At 29.0% G+C, this 24,660-nt stretch overlaps 1 protein-coding gene across 2 annotated transcripts in view; it reads left to right on the top strand.

Annotated features, from left to right (window-relative positions):
- Positions 1-24,631, top strand: part of LOC130448753 (ATP-binding cassette sub-family G member 1-like) — a 64,301-nt gene extending 39,670 nt beyond the window's left edge. Inside the window, exons 4-12 of one of the 2 annotated variants that reach the window (XM_056786258.1) lie at positions 4,352-4,544; positions 13,314-13,459; positions 16,492-16,730; positions 17,170-17,271; positions 19,829-19,974; positions 22,944-23,112; positions 23,181-23,281; positions 23,351-23,503; positions 23,852-24,631. In XM_056786258.1, the coding sequence (XP_056642236.1) occupies positions 4,352-4,544; positions 13,314-13,459; positions 16,492-16,730; positions 17,170-17,271; positions 19,829-19,974; positions 22,944-23,112; positions 23,181-23,281; positions 23,351-23,503; positions 23,852-24,196 (1,594 nt within the window). In that variant the 3' untranslated portion in view covers positions 24,197-24,631. The remainder of the gene's footprint in view (positions 1-4,351; positions 4,545-13,313; positions 13,460-16,491; positions 16,731-17,169; positions 17,272-19,828; positions 19,975-22,943; positions 23,113-23,180; positions 23,282-23,350; positions 23,504-23,851) is intronic. The other variant, XM_056786267.1, reaches the window with a different exon arrangement.
- Positions 24,632-24,660: the final 29 nt, after the last annotated feature.

The following is a 24,660-nucleotide window of genomic DNA, read 5'->3' as shown; positions in this document are numbered from 1 at the left end:
AAAAAAAGCGTGTAGAAAGCGGGGATTCAATCAAAAAAGTATCGAGGAATCGGGAATTCTCGAAAAAAAGTGTCTAGGAATCGAGGATTCTGAAGAAAATTGTACAGACAGCGAGAATTTTTGAAAAAAAAATTACGAAAAGCGAGAATTTTTGAAAAAAAGCGTGTAGAAAGCGGGGATTCAATCAAAAAAGTATCGAGGAATCGGGAGTTCTCGAAAAAAAGTGTCTAGGAATCGAGGATTCTGAAGAAAATTGTACAGACAGCGAGAATTTTTGAAAAAAAAATTACGAAAAGCGAGAATTTTTGAAAAAAAGCGTGTAGAAAGCGGGGATTCAATCAAAAAAGTATCGAGGAATCGGGAATTCTCGAAAAAAAGTGTCTAGGAATCGAGGATTCTGAAGAAAATTGTACAGACAGCGAGAATTTTTGAAAAAAAAATTACGAAAAGCGAGAATTTTTGAAAAAAAGCGTGTAGAAAGCGGGGATTCAATCAAAAAAGTATCGAGGAATCGGGAGTTCTCGAAAAAAAGTGTCTAGGAATCGAGGATTCTGAAGAAAATTGTACAGACAGCGAGAATTTTTGAAAAAAAAATTACGAAAAGCGAGAATTTTTGAAAAAAAGCGTGTAGAAAGCGGGGATTCAATCAAAAAAGTATCGAGGAATCGGGAATTCTCGAAAAAAAGTGTCTAGGAATCGAGGATTCTGAAGAAAATTGTACAGACAGCGAGAATTTTTGAAAAAAAAATTACGAAAAGCGAGAATTTTTGAAAAAAAGCGTGTAGAAAGCGGGGATTCAATCAAAAAAGTATCGAGGAATCGGGAGTTCTCGAAAAAAAGTGTCTAGGAATCGAGGATTCTGAAGAAAATTGTACAGACAGCGAGAATTTTTGAAAAAAAAATTACGAAAAGCGAGAATTTTTGAAAAAAAGCGTGTAGAAAGCGGGGATTCAATCAAAAAAGTATCGAGGAATCGGGAGTTCTCGAAAAAAAGTGTCTAGGAATCGAGGATTCTGAAGAAAATTGTACAGACAGCGAGAATTTTTGAAAAAAAAATTACGAAAAGCGAGAATTTTTGAAAAAAAGCGTGTAGAAAGCGGGGATTCAATCAAAAAAGTATCGAGGAATCGGGAATTCTCGAAAAAAAGTGTCTAGGAATCGAGGATTCTGAAGAAAATTGTACAGACAGCGAGAATTTTTGAAAAAAAAATTACGAAAAGCGAGAATTTTTGAAAAAAAGCGTGTAGAAAGCGGGGATTCAATCAAAAAAGTATCGAGGAATCGGGAGTTCTCGAAAAAAAGTGTCTAGGAATCGAGGATTCTGAAGAAAATTGTACAGACAGCGAGAATTTTTGAAAAAAAAAATTACGAAAAGCGAGAATTTTTGAAAAAAAGCGTGTAGAAAGCGGGGATTCAATCAAAAAAGTATCGAGGAATCGGGAATTCTCGAAAAAAAGTGTCTAGGAATCGAGGATTCTGAAGAAAATTGTACAGACAGCGAGAATTTTTGAAAAAAAAATTACGAAAAGCGAGAATTTTTGAAAAAAAGCGTGTAGAAAGCGGGGATTCAATCAAAAAAGTATCGAGGAATCGGGAATTCTCGAAAAAAAGTGTCTAGGAATCGAGGATTCTGAAGAAAATTGTACAGACAGCGAGAATTTTTGAAAAAAAAATTACGAAAAGCGAGAATTTTTGAAAAAAAGCGTGTAGAAAGCGGGGATTCAATCAAAAAAGTATCGAGGAATCGGGAGTTCTCGAAAAAAAGTGTCTAGGAATCGAGGATTCTGAAGAAAATTGTACAGACAGCGAGAATTTTTGAAAAAAAAATTACGAAAAGCGAGAATTTTTGAAAAAAAGCGTGTAGAAAGCGGGGATTCAATCAAAAAAGTATCGAGGAATCGGGAATTCTCGAAAAAAAGTGTCAAGACAGCGAAAATTTTATCAAAGAATCGGGGGTTATCAAAAAAAATGTCTGAAAAGTGGGAATTTCTGGAAAGGAAGCAGCCGCATTACAAAAAAATGTTCATTCATTCATTCCTTTCGTTTTACATCAAACTATCGAATTCGCAGCAGTTATTTTCAAGAACGAATTTTGAAAAACGTTCAACGATTGTTGAAATACCACGTACGAGTTCAACTAGAGATAAATATGTACTTCAATCTGTAAATAGCCGACCTCGTTACCTAGTTGCCTTGATCAAGAATTTTATTAGAATGCATCTTGTACGTATTCTAACTTACGTAACGTAACATTCGAGATGGGGGCGAGCGAAGAAATAAATCAACTCGACATTCATTACCAGCCATTTTCAAACTTATTCCATAGAAGAAACCTTAAAATTAGATTATGATATTATATAATTGTCGGGGAAGCGAAAAAAATTGTTTACGGAGCGATAATTTTGAAAAAAATTGTCTACTAAGCGAGGAATTGGAAAAAAATATTTAGATGGCGAGGTTTTTTGGAAAAAACTGTACTGAAGACGAATTTTTGGAGGATATTTGTAAAAAAAAAATAACTGGGTAGCGACGATCCTTCAAGAAAAATATCTAGAAAGTAAGGATCGTCGAAAAAATTCCGTGGAAAGCGATAATTTCCAAGAGAATGTCCTAAGAACTAAAAATTCTCAAAAAAAAAAATGTCTAGGAATCGAAGATTCCGAAGAAAACAGTCTAGGAAGCGAGAAATGTTGAAAAAATTTCGAAGAAAGTGAAGATTTGATATCTAGAAAGCTGCGATTATCAAAAGATTGTCTGAAAAATGAGGATTTTTATATTGAAAGTGTCTGAGAACCAAGAATTCTCAAAAAAAATGTCTAGGAATCGAGGATTCCGAAGAAAACAGTCTAGGAAGCGAGAAATGTTGAAAAAATTTCGAAGAAAGTGAAGATTTGATATCTAGAAAGCTGCGATTATCAAAAGATTGTCTGAAAAATGAGGATTTTTAAATTGAAAGCATCTAAGAACCAAGAATTCTCAAAAAAAATGTCTAGGAATCGAAGATTCCGAAGAAAACAGTCTAGGAAGCGAGAAATGTTGAAAAAATTTCGAAGAAAGTGAAGATTTGATATCTAGAAAGCTGCGATTATCAAAAGATTGTCTGAAAAATGAGGATTTTTAAATTGAAAGCATCTAAGAACCAAGAATTCTCAAAAAAAATGTCTAGGAATCGAAGATTCCGAAGAAAACAGTCTAGGAAGCGAGAAATGTTGAAAAAATTTCGAAGAAAGTGAAGATTTGATATCTAGAAAGCTGCGATTATCAAAAGATTGTCTGAAAAATGAGGATTTTTAAATTGAAAGCATCTAAGAACCAAGAATTCTCAAAACAATGTCTAGGAATCGAGGATTCTGAAGAAAGCCATCTAGGATTTTTGAAAGAATAATAAGATATTAAGGATTCTCATGAAAAACTGTCTGGGAAGCAATGATTGTCAAGAAAAATGTCTAGAAAGATCAGGTTTTAAAAAAAAAGTGTCTAGAAAGTGGTTATCTACAAAAAAAAAATTCAAGGATTCAAACTTTCGTAATAAAAGCGCCTAAGAAGAGAGAGCCAAAAATTTCGAAAAAAAATTAACTAAATAGTGAAGATTTCAAATAAAAAAGTATTTACAAAGGAAAAATCCCCCAGAAAATGTCTAAGGGGTGAATAAATTGAAAAATGCGTCTAGAATATAGAAATTATAAGGAAAAGTGTTTAGGGGGTAAATATTTCGATAGAAACTGTCTAGAAAGCAAAAATCGTCGAGAAACTTGGGATATTTCCAGGAAAATTGTTTAACAAGTGACAATATTAGAAAAAAAATGCCCGGGAATAGCGAGGATTTTCAAAAAATGAATTAGAAAGCGAGGATTCTCGAAAAAAAGGATTCCATAGAAAAAAAAAGTGTCTAAAACGAAAAAGTGGAAAGAAGATGAAGAAAATCAAAGAAAAGTGTCTGAGAGGTGAAAATTTTTTTCAATGTGTGGTTAGAAAATGACGATTCCGGCTAGTAAAAGAATTTTCTCTTTGAAAAACAGTGTCCAGAGCACGAAAATTATTAGGAAAAGTGTTTAGGAAGCGAATATTTACTAACTAAGGACCAAAGATTTTTAGAAAAGTGTCTATGAGACAAAAATTCGGTAATTTATCGAAAGGGATATCTAGGAGAAGTTAAAATACCTAATTTGATATTTTTTTGCTCCTAACAGGGACCAAAATTTACGAAAAAATAGTTCCAATATAAAATCGGTTGTTATATACAAAACCGGTTTTAAATATTTGTCCTCGACATTTATTTTCTCGACATTACAAACATTTACATTATAGAAAATAATATTGACTAATATTAGATAATATATAATAATTTTAGTACTAAAGGTAGTACCGGAACGGTGAAACTGAACGACGTCGTCCGCGATAATAGTCCGAGATATAGAAAGTTATCGGCTTATATACCGCAGGACGAACAACTTAGAATGGCTTTGACTGCTAAGGAGGCCATGACCTTTGCCGTTCATCTAAAGCTGGGTTATCTCGTTTCCAACGAATACAAACTTAAACAGGTACGAACATTTTTATTTTTCGACAAAAAAATATGAATTTCATAATTTTTGGTGGAATGGATTAACGCGATTGTTCGTTAATTCTTTCCACCAAAAAAATAATGATAAATCGTGATATAAACGAAATTTTTAATCGATTCTATTGATCTTTTACGAGGCGTTTAATTTTTAAAATACTTGTAAAAACGAACAAATTCGAAAAAAATCAATCGAAAATAATGATTTAAACAATTTTAATAAAAAAAATCGATTTGTTGGAATTTACGAATTTTGTATAATTGTTTTGGTGGAATGGATTAACGCGATTGTTCGTTAATTCTTTCCACCAAAAAGTAATGATAGATCGTGATTTAAACGAAATTTTTAATCGATTCTATTGACTTTTCACGGGGCGTTTAATTTTTAAAATACTTGTAAAAACGAACAAATTCGAAAAAAATCAATCGAAAATAATGATTTAAACAACTTTAATAAAAAAAAAATCGATTTGTTGGAATTTACGAATTTTGTATAATTGTTTTGGTGGAATGGATTAACGCGATTGTTCGTTAATTCTTTCCACCAAAAAGTAATGATAGATCGTGATATAAACGAAATTTTTAATCGATTCTATTGACTTTTCACGGGGCGTTTAATTTTTAAAATACTTGTAAAAACGAACAAATTCGAAAAAAATCAATCGAAAATAATGATTTAAACAACTTTAATAAAAAAAAATCGATTTGTTGGAATTTACGAATTTTGTATAATTGTTTTGGTGGAATGGATTAACGCGATTGTTCGTTAATTCTTTCCACCAAAAAGTAATGATAGATCGTGATATAAACGAAATTTTTAATCGATTCTATTGACTTTTCACGGGGCGTTTAATTTTTAAAATACTTGTAAAAACGAACAAATTCGAAAAAAATCAATCGAAAGTAATGATTTAAACAACTTTAATAAAAAAAAATCGATTTGTTGGAATTTACGAATTTTGTATAATTGTTTTGGTGGAATGGATTAACGCGATTGTTCGTTAATTCTTTCCACCAAAAAGTAATGATAGATCGTGATATAAACGAAATTTTTAATCGATTCTATTGACTTTTCACGGGGCGTTTAATTTTTAAAATACTTGTAAAAACGAACAAATTCGAAAAAAATCAATCGAAAAAAATCAATCGAAAATAATGATTTAAACAACTTTAATAAAAAAAAATCGATTTGTTGGAATTTACGAATTTTGTATAATTGTTTTGGTGGAATGGATTAACGCGATTGTTCGTTAATTCTTTCCACCAAAAAGTAATGATAGATCGTGATTTAAACGAAATTTTTAATCGATTCTATTGACTTTTCACGGGGCGTTTAATTTTTAAAATACTTGTAAAAACGAACAAATTCGAAAAAAATCAATCGAAAATAATGATTTAAACAACTTTAATAAAAAAAAAATCGATTTGTTGGAATTTACGAATTTTGTATAATTGTTTTGGTGGAATGGATTAACGCGATTGTTCGTTAATTCTTTCCACCAAAAAGTAATGATAGATCGTGATATAAACGAAATTTTTAATCGATTCTATTGACTTTTCACGGGGCGTTTAATTTTTAAAATACTTGTAAAAACGAACAAATTCGAAAAAAATCAATCGAAAATAATGATTTAAACAACTTTAATAAAAAAAATCGATTTGTTGGAATTTACGAATTTTGTATAATTGTTTTGGTGGAATGGATTAACGCGATTGTTCGTTAATTCTTTCCACCAAAAAGTAATGATAGATCGTGATTTAAACGAAATTTTTAATCGATTCTATTGACTTTTCACGGGGCGTTTAATTTTTAAAATACTTGTAAAAACGAACAAATTCGAAAAAAATCAATCGAAAATAATGATTTAAACAATTTTAATAAAAAAAATCGATTTGTTGGAATTTACGAATTTTGTATAATTGTTTTGGTGGAATGGATTAACGCGATTGTTCGTTAATTCTTTCCACCAAAAAGTAATGATAGATCGTGATTTAAACGAAATTTTTAATCGATTCTATTGACTTTTCACGGGGCGTTTAATTTTTAAAATACTTGTAAAAACGAACAAATTCGAAAAAAATCAATGGAAAGTAATGATTTAAACAACTTTAATAAAAAAAAATCGATTTGTTGGAATTTACGAATTTTGTATAATTGTTTTGGTGGAATGGATTAACGCGATTGTTCGTTAATTCTTTCCACCAAAAAGTAATGATAGATCGTGATTTAAACGAAATTTTTAATCGATTCTATTGACTTTTCACGGGGCGTTTAATTTTTAAAATACTTGTAAAAACGAACAAATTCGAAAAAAATCAATCGAAAATAATGATTTAAACAACTTTAATAAAAAAAAAATCGATTTGTTGGAATTTACGAATTTTGTATAATTGTTTTGGTGGAATGGATTAACGCGATTGTTCGTTAATTCTTTCCACCAAAAAGTAATGATAGATCGTGATATAAACGAAATTTTTAATCGATTCTATTGACTTTTCACGGGGCGTTTAATTTTTAAAATACTTGTAAAAACGAACAAATTCGAAAAAAATCAATCGAAAATAATGATTTAAACAACTTTAATAAAAAAAATCGATTTGTTGGAATTTACGAATTTTGTATAATTGTTTTGGTGGAATGGATTAACGCGATTGTTCGTTAATTCTTTCCACCAAAAAGTAATGATAGATCGTGATTTAAACGAAATTTTTAATCGATTCTATTGACTTTTCACGGGGCGTTTAATTTTTAAAATACTTGTAAAAACGAACAAATTCGAAAAAAATCAATCGAAAATAATGATTTAAACAATTTTAATAAAAAAAATCGATTTGTTGGAATTTACGAATTTTGTATAATTGTTTTGGTGGAATGGATTAACGCGATTGTTCGTTAATTCTTTCCACCAAAAAGTAATGATAGATCGTGATTTAAACGAAATTTTTAATCGATTCTATTGACTTTTCACGGGGCGTTTAATTTTTAAAATACTTGTAAAAACGAACAAATTCGAAAAAAATCAATGGAAAGTAATGATTTAAACAACTTTAATAAAAAAAAATCGATTTGTTGGAATTTACGAATTTTGTATAATTGTTTTGGTGGAATGGATTAACGCGATTGCTCGTTAATTCTTTCCACCAAAAAGTAATGATAGATCGTGATATAAACGAAATTTTTAATCGATTCTATTGACTTTTCACGGGGCGTTTAATTTTTAAAATACTTGTAAAAACGAACAAATTCGAAAAAAATCAATCGAAAATAATGATTTAAACAACTTTAATAAAAAAAAATCGATTTGTTGGAATTTACGAATTTTGTATAATTGTTTTGGTGGAATGGATTAACGCGATTGTTCGTTAATTCTTTCCACCAAAAAGTAATGATAGATCGTGATTTAAACGAAATTTTTAATCGATTCTATTGACTTTTCACGGGGCGTTTAATTTTTAAAATACTTGTAAAAACGAACAAATTCGAAAAAAATCAATCGAAAGTAATGATTTAAACAACTTTAATAAAAAAAAATCGATTTGTTGGAATTTACGAATTTTGTATAATTGTTTTGGTGGAATGGATTAACGCGATTGTTCGTTAATTCTTTCCACCAAAAAGTAATGATAGATCGTGATTTAAACGAAATTTTTAATCGATTTTATTGACTTTTCACGGGGCGTTTAATTTTTAAAATACTTGTAAAAACGAACAAATTCGAAAAAAATCAATGGAAAGTAATGATTTAAACAACTTTAATAAAAAAAAATCGATTTGTTGGAATTTACGAATTTTGTATAATTGTTTTGGTGGAATGGATTAACGCGATTGCTCGTTAATTCTTTCCACCAAAAAGTAATGATAGATCGTGATATAAACGAAATTTTTAATCGATTCTATTGACTTTTCACGGGGCGTTTAATTTTTAAAATACTTGTAAAAACGAACAAATTCGAAAAAAATCAATCGAAAATAATGATTTAAACAACTTTAATAAAAAAAAAATCGATTTGTTGGAATTTACGAATTTTGTATAATTGTTTTGGTGGAATGGATTAACGCGATTGCTCGTTAATTCTTTCCTCCAAAAAGTAATGATAGATCGTGATATAAACGAAATTTTTAATCGATTCTATTGACTTTTCACGGGGCGTTTAATTTTTAAAATACTTGTAAAAACGAACAAATTCGAAAAAAATCAATCGAAAATAATGATTTAAACAACTTTAATAAAAAAAAATCGATTTGTTGGAATTTACGAATTTTGTATAATTGTTTTGGTGGAATGGATTAACGCGATTGTTCGTTAATTCTTTCCACCAAAAAAATAATGATAAATCGTGATATAAACGAAATTTTTAATCGATTCTATTGATCTTTTACGAGGCGTTTAATTTTTAAAATACTTGTAAAAACGAACAAATTCGAAAAAAATCAATGGAAAGTAATGATTTAAACAACTTTAATAAAAAAAAATCGATTTGTTGGAATTTACGAATTTTGTATAATTGTTTTGGTGGAATGGATTAACGCGATTGTTCGTTAATTCTTTCCACCAAAAAGTAATGATAATACTATAATCCGTTTTGTAATCAATTTAAAATAGTTTTTTTCAAAAATTTTCAAATGATTTAAACAAATTTTATTAAAAAAAAAATTCACTCGAGTTTACGAATTTTTTTGGTGGAAAGAATTGATGAATCAGTTCGTTAATTCTTTCCACCAAAAGATATCAATAAAAAATAAATTTCATTTTATCAAATAGTTGAAATACGACAATATACCGAGTGTTTAGATATAACCTAAACAAATTCTTTATTGAAAAGCGAGAAGCACGTGTTTTTTTTATACAGGGTACATACTAAAAGTGCATAATAGTGATTTATTAACTTATAATTTGGAAGTGGAGTCTACCCTCTTTTTAGTTATGGAAAATCAATAGGTTTTATCATTTCGTTAATTTTTTCAGCGTATTTAAGAAAAAAGAATGAGAAATTTGGAAAACAAAATAAACTCCTCGTTTGTTTCCGAAAAAAAAGTTGAAAATGTTTTTCGAAGAATGCCATATTTTTTTCGAAAAATATACGTAAAAACGAACAAATTGGAAAAAAACAATCAAATATGATGATTTGAACATTTTTTACGAGTTATTAAAAATTTTGAAAAAGTTCAAATTTGTTTTATATCCATAGAAAATCAAAAAATCAACATTTTCTATAATTTTGTTATTTTAAAACCCGAATTTCAACATTTTTTGTGTCAATATTGAAAAGCGTTTTTTTATACAGGGTATATAGAAAAGTGTTGTACTCAAAAATACGATATTAATTCGTATATAAATAAAGTTATTTTTTTTTTTTTTGGAAAGTTTCTTTCACGTATTATTTGTTTTGTACTGTTTACGTAAGGAAAATTTCGATGTTGTTTTTTTGTTTTGTTGGCTATTAGTTGAAAGCTATTAATTTGAAATTAAAATGTATTCAATGATCGGTATTTTTCTTCAATTTTCACAAAATTAATGGGAATTTATAAAAAATAGGTTAATTCATCTTTGATATTTGTTATACAGAATGAGAAACATATTTTTTGGAAATTTATTTTTCGAAAATTGTCTAGGAAACGTGAATTTTCAAAAAAGTATATTAATGATTCGAAAATTATCGAAAGTGTATCGAAAAAAAAAAATTTCCGGAATCAAAAAATTATACAGGAATTTGCCTAGCAAGCGAAATTACGAAAAATATTTCCAAAAACGAGAATTATATGAAAGGAAACGAAATGTTTTTGAAAAAATCTACGAAAAGCGATAATTTTTGGAAAAAAGTATTCGGAAAACGAAATTCTCAAAAAAAGTGATTGGAGATGGACAATTTTTTCAAAAAATAAACATAAAGAAACCAAAAAATTGAAATAAAAAGCCCAGGAAGCGAAAATTTGTCTATGAAACGAAATTTTTGGAAAAAAATGAGTAGAAAGCGAGATCTTCATAAAAAAATATTCAAGAATCGAAAATTCCCAAAAAAATTTTTGTTTAGGAAACAAGGAAACTGAAAAATGTGTTCGATTTAAGAAGTTTAACCCTCAAAAAGGTTTTCAGAAAACGAGGATTCTCAAAAAAGTATAGTTTTGTCAAAAAAATTGATTATTCAGTGAGAATTTCAAGAAAAAAGTATCTAAAAAGCGAGGAATATGAAAATTGTGTTCGAAATACGAAGCTCGCCTTCCAAAAAGGGTTTCCAAAAGACAAAGATTATCAAAAAAGTGCGAAGGACGCTAGAATTCTCCAAAAACATATCTAAAAATCTGAATTCTCGAAAAGAAAATTTACGAGATTCGAAAATTCTAAAAAGAAATAACCAGGAATAGAAAATATCTCGAAAAAGGGCCCAAGGAAGTGAAGATTCTCAAAAATGGTCTTTAAGAAGATAAATTTCTGAAAAAAATTGTCCAAGAAGCGAAAATTTAACAAAAAAAAAATAACCAGAAAACGAAAATTTCCAAAAAAAAGGGCCTACGAAGCAAATATTGTCAAAAAAGATTTCCAGGATGATGAATTTTTGGAAAAAATTGTACAGAAAAGCAAGAATTCTCAAAAAATAATTACCAGAAAACGAAAATTTCCAAAATAAGGGCTAGGAAGCGAATATTATTAAAAATGGTATTTAAGAAGATGAATTTCGGGAAAAAATTGTACGAGATGCGAGAATATTCAAAAAAGAATAACCAGAAAACGAAAATTTTCAAAAGTGGTCTTTGAGAAAATGAATTTTTTGAAAAAATTGTACAGAAAAGCAGGAATTTTCAAAAAATAATTACCAGAAAACGATAATTTCCAAAAAAAGGGTCTAGGAAGCGAATATTGTCAAAAAAGATTTCCGGGATGCTGAATTTTTGGACAAAATTGTACGAAAAGCAGGAATTTTCAAAAAATAATCACCAGAAAACGATAATTTCCAAAAAAAGGGTCTAGGAAGCGAATATTGTCAAAAAAGATTTCCGGGATGCTGAATTTTTGGACAAAATTGTACGAAAAGCAGGAATTTTCAAAAAATAATCACCAGAAAACGATAATTTCCAAAAAAAGGGTCTAGGAAGCGAATATTGTCAAAAAAGATTTCCGGGATGCTGAATTTTTGGACAAAATTGTACGAAAAGCAGGAATTTTCAAAAAATAATCACCAGAAAACGATAATTTCCAAAAAAAGGGTCTAGGAAGCGAATATTGTCAAAAAAGATTTCCGGGATGCTGAATTTTTGGACAAAATTGTACGAAAAGCAGGAATTTTCAAAAAATAATCACCAGAAAACGATAATTTCCAAAAAAAGGGTCTAGGAAGCGAATATTGTCAAAAAAGATTTCCGGGATGCTGAATTTTTGGACAAAATTGTACGAAAAGCAGGAATTTTCAAAAAATAATCACCAGAAAACGATAATTTCCAAAAAAAGGGTCTAGGAAGCGAATATTGTCAAAAATGGTACGAGATGCTAGAATATTCAAAAAAGAATAACCAGAAAACGAAAATTTTCAAAAATGGTCTTTGAGAAAATGAATTTTTTGAAAAAATTGTACAGAAAAGCAAGAATTCTCAAAAAATAATCACCAGGAAACCAAAATTTCTAAAAAAAAAGGTCCCAGGAAGCGAATATTGTCAAAAAAGATTTCCAGGATGCTGAATTTTTGGAAAAAATTGTCGAAGAAACGAGAATTTGCAAAAAATGTCCGAGAATCCAGAATTCTGGAAAAAAAATAGCCAAGAAACTAGAATTGAAAAAAAAATAGTCTGGGAAGTAAATATTAGCAAAATCGGTTTATAAGAAGCTGAATTTCGGAAAAAAAAAAACGAAAATTCTCAAAAAAAATATTCAGAAACGATATTTAGAAAAGCTAGAATCCTCAAAAATATCAAACGAACCAGAATTTTTGAAAAACTATTCAAAAAAAAAACTGTACGGGAAACGTAAAAAATCCAACCCATCATTCGACATTTCCTCCAAGAAGTCCCCCCATTTTCCTTCTCTCCTTTTAAATTTATTCCAAAGATTTCTCCCTATTTTTCCTTTTTTTTTTTCATTGTTCGTTACGTTTCTTTGAAATTTGTACGCGTTCCAATTCTAACCTCCAAATCCGAAACATCCTCGTTCATTTATTTTTCATTCGGCACAATCGGAATATTCCTTCCGCATTTATTTTATCGTATTTTTATCGACGAATTTATATACAAACATTGCGAGGCGCGAGTACGAAAAATAATAAAAAAAAAAAAATAGAAAACGGGTCACGAACTAATCTCATCGAGATAATTCTTCGGTCGTTTCCTTTAAAAGAAAAAGATACGGAACGCCCTTGACACCAACCGTCATCGCTTCGATTCTTTTCCGATTTTATTTATAACTTCGAAAACAACATTCTCAATGGCAAACGTACCAAGAGTCAATGTCGAGATGCGTACGAGACGACATTAGAAATAAAAATATTTATCAAAATTCCAAACCGAAATCATTGTTTACGTAAAATCGAATCAATTAAACGAAGGAAACTACCCAACAACAAAAAAAAAAACACGAGGATAAGGATATTATTGACACATTTTTTCGTTTATCGGAAAGTTTATTGGTTGAAAATGTTGTTGGAACGCGATTTATTACGTAAAAAACAGTCGCGTCATGAAATTTTCACGTCGAAATCGAATGGCCTGTGAATTTGATATATATATACATACATATATATATATTTTTTGTTTTAATGTTTAAAGGTATCGAAAGTTTTGCAAATGTTGGGTCTAGATTTGTGCCAACACACGTTAACTTCCAGATTATCTGGAGGACAAAGGAAACGACTCGCCGTAGCTTTGGAATTACTCAGTAATCCTCCGATTTTATTTCTCGACGAACCAACCACGTAAGTAAATATCGATTGACATCATTTTATCGATTAATTTCAACAGTTACCCCGTAACGTGAAAAAACTTTTCCAATTTTCCAACTTCCGAACACATTTTTCTACTTAAGAGAAGAATTTCCTTCTTTTCGAAAAACTTTTCCACTTTTCTGAATCCAGTATTACACTTCTATAGTTATTATCCCAATTCTGAAGTCTCTATTTCACTTCCGAATTCTCTATTTCACTTCTGAAGTCTCTATTCTACTTTGTGGAGTCATTATTCCACTTCTAAAGTCATTATTCCACTTCTGAAGTCTTTATTTCACTTCTGAAGTCTTTATTTCACTTCTGAAGTCTCTATTTCACTTCTGAAGTCTCTATTCTACTTTGTGGAGTCATTATTCCACTTCTGAAGTCTTTATTTCACTTCTGAAGTCTCTATTTTGCTTCTGAAGTATCTATTCTACTTTGTGAAGTCATTATTCCACTTTTGAATTCTTTATTTCACTTCTGAAGTCTCTATTTCACTTTGTGAAGTCATTATTCCACTTCTGAAGTCATTATTCCACTTCTGAAGTCTTTATTTCACTTCTGAAGTCTATATTTCACTTTGTGAAGTCATTATTTCACTTCTGAAGTCATTATTCCACTTCTGAAGTCTTTATTTCACTTCTGATGTCTCTATTTGACTTTTTGAAGTCATTATTCCACTTCTAAAGTCATTATTTCACTTCTAAATTCTATATTTCACTTCTGAAGTCTCTATTTCACTTCTGAAGTCTCTATTTCATTTCTGAAGTCTCTATTTCACTTTTGAAGTCATTATTTCACTTATGAAGTCTTTATTTCACTTCTGATGTCTCTATTTGACTTTTTGAAGTCATTATTCCACTTCTAAAGTCATTATTTCACTTCTGAATTCTATATTTCACTTCTGAATTCTATATTTCACTTCTGAAGTCTCTATTTCACTTCTGAAGTCTATATTTCACTTTGTGAAGTCATTATTTCACTTCTGAAGTCATTATTCCACTTCTGAAGTCTTTATTTCACTTCTGATGTCTCTATTTGACTTTTTGAAGTCATTATTCCACTTCTAAAGTCATTATTTCACTTCTAAATTCTATATTTCACTTCTGAATTCTATATTTCACTTCTGAATTCTATATTTCACTTCTGAAGTCTCTATTTCACTTCTGAAGTCTATATTTCACTTTGTGAAGTCATTATTTCACTTCTGAAGTCATTATTTCACTTCTGAAGTCATTATTCCACTTCTGAAGTCTTTATTTCACTTCTGAAGTCTTTATTTCACTTCTGATGTCTCTATTTGACTTTTTGAAGTCATTATTCCACTTCTAAAGTCATTATTTCACTTCTGAATTCTATATTTCACTTCTGAATTCTATATTTCACTTCTGAAGTCTCTATTTCACTTCTGAAGTCTCTATTTTGCTTCTGAAGTATCTATTCTACTTTGTGAAGTCATTATTCCACTTTTGAATTCTTTATTTCACTTCTGAAGTCTCTATTTCACTTTGTGAAGTCATTATTCCACTTCTGAAGTCATTATTCCACTTCTGAAGTCTTTATTTCACTTCTGAAGTCTATATTTCACTTTGTGAAGTCATTATTTCACTTCTGAAGTCATTATTCCACTTCTGAAGTCTTTATTTCACTTCTGATGTCTCTATTTGACTTTTTGAAGTCATTATTCCACTTCTAAAGTCATTATTTCACTTCTAAATTCTATATTTCACTTCTGAAGTCTCTATTTCACTTCTGAAGTCTCTATTTCATTTCTGAAGTCTCTATTTCACTTTTGAAGTCATTATTTCACTTATGAAGTCTTTATTTCACTTCTGATGTCTCTATTTGACTTTTTGAAGTCATTATTCCACTTCTAAAGTCATTATTTCACTTCTGAATTCTATATTTCACTTCTGAATTCTATATTTCACTTCTGAAGTCTCTATTTCACTTCTGAAGTCTATATTTCACTTTGTGAAGTCATTATTTCACTTCTGAAGTCATTATTCCACTTCTGAAGTCTTTATTTCACTTCTGATGTCTCTATTTGACTTTTTGAAGTCATTATTCCACTTCTAAAGTCATTATTTCACTTCTAAATTCTATATTTCACTTCTGAAGTCTCTATTTCACTTCTGAAGTCTCTATTTCATTTCTGAAGTCTCTATTTCACTTTTGAAGTCATTATTTCACTTATGAAGTCTTTATTTCACTTCTGATGTCTCTATTTGACTTTTTGAAGTCATTGTTCCACTTCTAAAGTCATTATTTCACTTCTGAATTCTATATTTCACTTCTGAAGTCTCTATTTCACTTCTGAAGTCTATATTTCACTTTGTGAAGTCATTATTTCACTTCTGAAGTCATTATTTCACTTCTGAAGTCATTATTCCACTTCTGAAGTCTTTATTTCACTTCTGAAGTCTTTATTTCACTTCTGATGTCTCTATTTGACTTTTTGAAGTCATTATTCCACTTCTAAAGTCATTATTTCACTTCTGAATTCTATATTTCACTTCTGAATTCTATATTTCACTTCTGAAGTCTCTATTTCACTTCTGAAGTCTATATTTCACTTTGTGAAGTCATTATTTCACTTCTGAAGTCATTATTCCACTTCTGAAGTCTTTATTTCACTTCTGAAGTCTTTATTTCACTTCTGATGTCTCTATTTGACTTTTTGAAGTCATTATTCCACTTCTAAAGTCATTATTTCACTTCTAAATTCTATATTTCACTTCTGAAGTCTCTATTTCACTTCTGAAGTCTCTATTTCACTTCTGAAGTCATTATTTCACTTATGAAGTCTCTATTTTACTTCTGAAGTCTCTATTTCACTTCTGAAGTCATTATTTCATTTATGAAGTCTCTATTTCACTTCTGAAGTCTCTATTTCACTTCTGAATTCTCTATTCCACTTCTGAAGTCATTATCAAAATTTTGAAACCGTTTTCTCGCTTCCGATACCCATATCCTCGGTTCCCATTCAAACGTCAATCATTTCCATTTTTATGTTGCAGTGGTTTGGATAGTTTGTCTTGCACCCAATGTGTGTCGCTTTTCAAAAATCTCGCTCTAGAAGGAAGAACCGTCATAGCGACAATACATCAACCTTCCGCGTTGCTTTTCGAAATGTTCGACAAAGTATACGCCCTATCAGAAGGGAAGTGCATATACGATGGTAGATCGAACGATTTGGTACCGTTTTTGGACAAATTCAATCTCCATTGTCCGCCTTACCACAATCCCGCCGATTTTCGTAAGTATTCAAATCGCGACAACAACAACAACAACAAATTCAATTACGTAAAACCGATTCGTTTTATTTTATCTATTTAAATTTACTTTTAATCAATATTAACCTTGATATTTTGAATACAATCAATTTTTTTTTTATTACATTTTTTTTTCCGAATCGAATTTTCGACCTTGGGTTTGATGAAAGGTTTCAGTCGCGTACTTAAACGATTTTATCCCGATAAGAATTTTTTTTTTGTAATTTTCGCATCGACGTTTTTATATATAATCATCGCGTTCTAGATAATTCGATTCCTGGAAATCTCTAGATGACGTAAACGATAACGAAAAACGCGGTTTCGGTTCGTATTTTCGTATAATTTTGTATTTTTTTTTTTTATTTTTTTGACGTGCCCGATTCGAAATTTTGACTTTGAAATCGTACTATTTTCAAATTACAGTAATCGAAGTAGCCATTGAGGAACACGGTGCCGATATTAACAAACTTTCCGAAATGGTCGAATCCGAACACAAAAATATATTTGAAAATAACGATTTTACAGGTGAGATTTTTTTTTACTTTTCGATATATTATTTCGAATCGAATCACCCTGTATATCGGTAATTCTGGATGAGTAGTATAATAAATTTGTACGGTTTGTTATATCGCCCTGTAGAAACGTTTTCAATAAATTTCAAAATATTTTAATTATATAAATTGATGATCAAATTGTTTATTGTATCACCCTGTAGGAAATTGCGAATTTTTTTTGCGAAAACTGAAGTCGAAAACGTCAAAAAACTGAATATTTTCAATCATTTGTATCATGAATCACATGATATATTATTATAAATATATTTAAATTATTTGATGTGTCACCCTGTAGGAAATTTTTTTTGAAAGTCGACGTCGAAATTGGGCGAAAAACTGAATAATTTAATCGGGTTTTTGCTCAGGAAAGAAACTAAAATATAAATAAATGGAAATATATTTGTATCACCCTGTAGAAAACCGGAACATTTTTTGCGACAGTCGACGATAAAAATGACAAAAAACTGAATATTTTCAATCATTTACGCCACGAAAAAAAAAATGAACAAATAAATGGTGGATTCGTTTGATGCATCACCCTGTAAAAAAACTTATGATTTTCCTCGAAAGTTGTTTTTCTACGTTCGACGTCAGAAACGAGAAAAAACTACTATAGAAACAAATAAAATGGTTATCGTCGTTATAAAAATATTTGGATCGTTTGTTTTATCACCCTGTAGAAAAATAAATGGATGATTTCGAGACGACGTCACAATAAACCGCCATATTGACTTGACTATCGAATTATTTTCATTACTATTAGTAATTGTGACTTACTTTCATTATTTTTTTTTGACATAAAATATTTTTATTCATTCACGCTGTATATTTATAAGATCTTCGTTATTCGAAAACGTACAGAAATAGTATCATTCATCACCCTGTAGAAAAATTCGAAATTTTTTCCGATAGATAACAACAAAGAAGAAGAAAAAAAACAAATATTTTTTCCGTCCACCCTGTATATTTATAAGATCTTCGAGATTAGTATAATTCATCACCCTGTAAAACGATACGGAATTTTTTGTTAGACATCAAAAAAGGAGAAAAAAACAAAATATTTTTTTTTCGTTCATCCTGTATATTTATGATCCTCGTTATTCAAAAACATACAGGAATAGTATAATTCATCACCCTGTAGAATGGTTCGTCTCCCTGTAGAGAATTACGACAAGTTTTCAATAAATAACGTCGAAAACTGGAAAAAAATTATTTTTATTCGTCCACGCTGTATATTAAGATCCTCGTTATTCAAAAACATACAGGAATAGTATAATTCATCACCCTGTAGAATGGTTCGTCTCCCTGTAGAGAATTACGACAAGTTTTCAATAAATAACGTCGAAAACTGGAAAAAAATTATTTTTATTCGTCCACGCTGTATATTAAGATCCTCGTTATTCAAAAACATACAGGAATAGTATAATTCATCACCCTGTAGAATGGTTCGTCTCCCTGTAGAGAATTACGACAAGTTTTCAATAAATAACGTCGAAAACTGGAAAAAAATTATTTTTATTCGTCCACGCTGTATATCAAGATCCTCGTTATTCAAAAACATACAGGAATAGTATAATTCATCACCCTGTAGAATGGTTCGTCTCCCTGTAGAGAATTACGACAAGTTTTCAATAAATAACGTCGAAAACTGGAAAAAAATTATTTTTATTCGTCCACGCTGTATATTAAGATCCTCGTTATTCAAAAACATACAGGAATAGTATAATTCATCACCCTGTAGAATGGTTCGTCTCCCTGTAGAGAATTACGACAAGTTTTCAATAAATAACGTCGAAAACTGGAAAAAAATTATTTTTATTCGTCCACGCTGTATATTAAGATCCTCGTTATTCAAAAACATACAGGAATAGTATAATTCATCACCCTGTAAAAACATTATGATAATTTCTTAATTGATAATGTCGAATAGTGAAAAATAAACTTTTATATTTGTCCACTCTGTATATTAAGTTTTTCGTTATTCAAAAACATACACGTGTAGTGCAGTTAATCACCTCGTAGAAACAAGAAAAAAATGTATACAGTGGATATTGATAATTACAAAAAAAAATGAATTTTCAACGTTGTCTAATCGATCGAATTTTAACGAAAATAGAAATTGTAAGCGCCATCTATCGTAAATCTAAGAACTACAACCGTGGTCGTTAAACTGTAGATCTCTTTTATACAGTTACCATCCGATCGGTGACGTGGAGCAAAGAGACGCGATTTTATTTTTATTTATATTCACTCCGATTTCATTTTAACCTCAACATATTTCATACGGGGTATCGTGAAACGTATTTTACTATTGATAATTTCGATTTTGTGTCACTACTGGATTCGTTTAAAGAAAATTCGAGGTTTCGATCGAAAAATTTCGATATGAACGTTAATCGACATTATTTATACGAAAAAAAAAAAAAAACGTAAGTTTGAAGTTATACAGGGTGTTCTATTCGATAATACGAGGGGTAGTCGAAATGTGAGATTCGTTTGTGTGGAATCGGGTGAATTTGGCGTTTCAGAAACCGGAAAATTGACGAAATGCGATTTATTCGAAGAGAAAAAAATCGGCATATACCCAGACGATTCGAAAATAGTACCGGCGGCGATCGTTATGCAATTTTTACTGTTATATAAAAGGAACCTTCTCACCATAAAACGATGTTACGTAAGTTTAATATTTTAATGGTTTATTTTTTATTTTTTTTTTCTCGTTTCAGTGTCATTGTTAATGAATTCGTCATATATTGCAACACGTGTCGACGTTTTATTTCTAATATTATTTATTTTTAAATATTCAATTTTAATGAGGGGAATTCGTTTGTGTCATTGACATTTTTCAAAATTTGTAGTCGAAATTTGGGTCGAACAAATATTTTTCGTTATCTGTTAACAAGTTGAAATTAAATAAAAATTAATTTGTGATGTAATTATGATAATAATTTGATAAAATATAATAATTATTGATCTTGAACAAAATATTTTTAATTAATTATATCGAATCAAATGACATAATTGCACCAATGATGTATTTTAATGATGTGTTTTCGATAATTTATTTTTTTTTATTGTTTTAATTTTTAATTGCTTACGTATTTAGTCGCTTATCGATGATCGAAACTCTACAAATTTATACTTTGTAATGAAAATATGACGAATTTTATTGTTTTTGTAACGATATATTTGAAAAATTTCGTTTTCTCGAAATATTTTTTTGGAAAATTTCTCAAATTTTATATACAAGATGCTCATTACCGTCGAAAGGTCGTATGGAAATTATTTTTGAAATTTAATGAAACATTTTGATATTCAATTTTGGGATTTTGTTTTTATTTTTTCAAAATTCGTGAAATTTTTTTTTATTTGATAGTTGATATAAGGGAAAATTGATAAATCAATTGTTTGTTTGTTAATTGAGTTAGAGGTGCGGAAAAATTGATTTTTTTCAGAGAAATTTCGATTTTTTTGAAAATTTAATTGAAATTTTCCATGTGTTCAATCGTTACTCTTGAGTTTATGGTTATAAGAAAATTATGAATCATTAAAATTAACAACTAGAAGTGAAAAAATTCATTTTTTCAATTCTTATTAGGGAAAATTTCGATTTTCATCAAAATTTAATGAAAATTTTTCAAATTTTCTATCGAAAACTTGAGTTTATGTGTATAAATAAATTATTAGCTTTTCTTATTCATAAAAAGTGGAAAAAACATTGATTTTTAAATTTTTACTTGGGAAAACCTCGATTTTCTCCAAATTTTTACGGAAATTTTCCAGATTTTCCATCGAAAACTTTCATTTCTCTTGAGTTTATGTCTATAAATAAATTATCAGCTTTTCTTATTCATAAAAAGTGGAAAAATAATTGATTTTTGAATTTTTATTTAGGAAAATTTCGATTTTCTCCAAAATTTTAGGAAATTTTCCAGATTTTCCATCGAAAACTTTCATTTCTCTTGAGTTTATGTCTATAAATAAATTATCAGCTTTTCTTATTCATAAAAAGTGGAAAAATTATTGATTTTTGAATTTTTATTTAGGAAAATTTCGATTTTCTCCAAAATTTTAGGAAATTTTCCAGATTTTCCATCGAAAACTTTCATTTCTCTTGAGTTTATGTCTATAAATAAATTATCAGCTTTTCTTATTCATAAAAAGTGGAAAAAACATTGATTTTTAAATTTTTACTTGGGAAAACCTCGATTTTCTCCAAATTTTTACGGAAATTTTCCAGATTTTCCATCGAAAACTTTCATTTCTTTTGAGTTTATGTCTATAAATAAATTATCAGCTTTTCTTATTCATAAAAAGTGGAAAAATAATTGATTTTTGAATTTTTATTTAGGAAAATTTCGATTTTCTCCAAAATTTTAGGAAATTTTCCAGATTTTCCATCGAAAACTTTCATTTCTCTTGAGTTTATGTCTATAAATAAATTAACAGCTTTTCTTATTCATAAAAAGTGGAAAAATTATTGATTTTTGAATTTTTATTTAGGAAAATTTCGATTTTCTCCAAAATTTTAGGAAATTTTCCAGATTTTCCATCGAAAACTTTCATTTCTCTTGAGTTTATGTCTATAAATAAATTATCAGCTTTTCTTAATCATAAAAAGTGGAAAAATGATTGATTTTTGAATTTTTATTTAGGAAAATTTCGATTTTCTCCAAAATTTTAGGAAATTTTCCAGATTTTCCATCGAAAACTTTCATTTTTCTTGAGTTTATGTCTATAAATAAATTATCAGATTTTCTTATTCATAAAAAGTGGAAAAATTATTGATTTTTGAATTTTTGTTTAGGAAAATTTCGATTTTTTCCAAAATTTTAGGAAATTTTCCAGATTTTCCATCGAAAACTGTCATTTCTCTTGAGTTTATGGTTGTCGATCGAAAAAACTCGAAAAAATTATTGAAAAACTAAAATTTTTAGTAAATTAGATTGTACTTCAAAAAAACTGAAATTTTCTTAAATATACACAAAAATATAAAAAATTCATTTTTTGTAATTTGAAAAAATGGAAAAACTCGAAAGAAATTTTATATAGAAAATCATTATCAATGAATATTTTCATATTTAATTAAAAAAAAATAAGATTTCATCAATATTGGTTTCAAAAACCACATTTTTCCAAAAAATCAAAAAAATTCTTGAAAATTGATACACAATTATATTAAAAATTCATTTTTTGAAATTATATCTGTGAAAAAATAAAATTTTGAAAAAATTCGATTGGAGATACTAAAAAAAAAATAAAATTTCAAATAAAAATTATAAAAATACTTGAAATTTTACATCCAAAATCATTATTAATGAATATTTTGATATTTAATTTTCGAAAAACTGCAATTCTGGATAAATTGATTTCAAAAATTACAAAAAATCAAGAAAATATTTTAAATTTATTATACAAAATAATTACTAATAAATAATTCGAATTTTGGTTTTAAAAAAACAAAAATTTTGACAAAATTCGAATAGAAAAAATTCTCAAAAAAACTCCAATTTCTCTGCTTGGGAATTTTCCATTAGAAAAATCAAAATAAAATATTGATTTAGAAATTTAATTTCGGAAAAATACTAGATTCAAAAAATAAGAAAGAAAAAAAAACAAAAAATGATATATTTTTCATTTTAGGTACCGGCGTTGAACAGAATTCTGGCCCACATAATAATCGGTTTAATATTCGGTTATTTATATAGGAGCGTCGGCAAAGGGGCCAACACAATATTAGCCAATTACGTATATTTATACGGCACTTTACTACTCACAGTTTATACTGGAGAAATGCCCGTTACTTTATCATGTGAGTTGTAAATCCCGTTTTATAATTAATATTCATTTAAAAAAAAAAAAATAAAAATTCTTTTCCAGTCCCCCTCGAAATGAAAATATTATCCAGGGAACATTTCAACAGATGGTATAAATTAACACCGTACCTGTTATCTGTGATATTAGTAGAAATACCTTTTCAAGTAAGTTGTAACGTCCCCTCGTATATATTTATATATATAATTTTTAATTTTTTTCAATTTTTTTCGTAGGTGATATGCACCTGGGTGTACGTAGGGATAAGTTACTGGTTGACCGAACAACCCTTAGATTTTAGGTTAATACTGTTCGTTATATTCGTTACGGCGAGTTCTTTATGCGCCCAATCCATGGGGTATTTTATTGGTTCGACTACTCCGGTCAAGGTGAGGTCAAGGTTTAATAATAATTATTTCAATTTTCTGGTTTCGCCAATTTTTCCGCTTTGCTTCAATTTTTGTATGTCGCCATCTAATAGTCAATAGTATAACTACTAATGGCCATTACGACATCTTATAGTAGATTCCTATATCATCATCGACATCGCCATCTAATTGTCAATAGTATAACTATCAATAATAGTTTCCTATATTATCGATATCGCCATCTAATGTTCGATATAACTAATTAATGACCATAACGCCGTCATCTAGTAGATTCCTATATTATGTATAATATCGATATCGCCATCTAGTTGTGTCTGTAGTATTAATAAAAATATTTTTTGTTTACAGGTAGCAGTATTTACAGCACCAGTGATAGCATGTTTCTTATCGGTTTTCGGTTTCTGTATAAGATCCTACGATACGCCGTATTTATTCAAACCGGTATTTTTTATAAGTTATTTCAGAGCCGCTTTTCAAAGTGTCGTTTATACTATGTACGGTTTAAACAGGAATCAATTGTATTGTCCTTCCGAAGAGGAATATTGCCATTACAAGGATCCCGTTAAATTTTTATCGGAAATGGATATGGTCGATATCGATTTGGTTACGAACATTATCGTTATCGTTGTCGTTTGGTCTTTCATGCACGCCGGTACTTATTTGACGTTGTGGTTGAGATTGAATAAAAGATGATGGGCGTTCCGGGATGGTATATATACCCAATGTTGAACGACGTTTTTGTTTTGTTTTTTTTTTTATTAAAGTATTATAAAAACTGTTTAACCAAAGAAAAAAATCGATTATGGAAAATTTTATTTGGTGCGATGTTTGGGTGATTAAAAAATTGTTTTCAGTGTATTTTACTTTTCTATCATTATGTTTTATTACATGATAATTAAATTCGTCGCCAAATATTTCAAAGAACGACAACAGATTTTTGTTTTTTGCTCGAAAATAGGGAAAATAGAAGAAGAAACGTTTAGAATAATTGTGACTTTTCGAGCAAATTTCTGGAAGTATTTTTGTTTGTATTTATTAATGTTTTTTCGTAGTGTAACTTTGCTAGTCATTTCTAACTAATACGGTGGAGATTTGTACTGGAATAATAAATATTTAACAAAAGAAAATTGATCGTTTTATTTAATTTTCCTCTCCAA

Source organism: Diorhabda sublineata, chromosome 1 (genome assembly GCF_026230105.1).
Source record: "Diorhabda sublineata isolate icDioSubl1.1 chromosome 1, icDioSubl1.1, whole genome shotgun sequence".
In the NCBI taxonomy this organism is placed as follows: domain Eukaryota; kingdom Metazoa; phylum Arthropoda; class Insecta; order Coleoptera; family Chrysomelidae; genus Diorhabda; species Diorhabda sublineata.
This window is presented reverse-complemented; position numbering and strand designations above follow the sequence as displayed.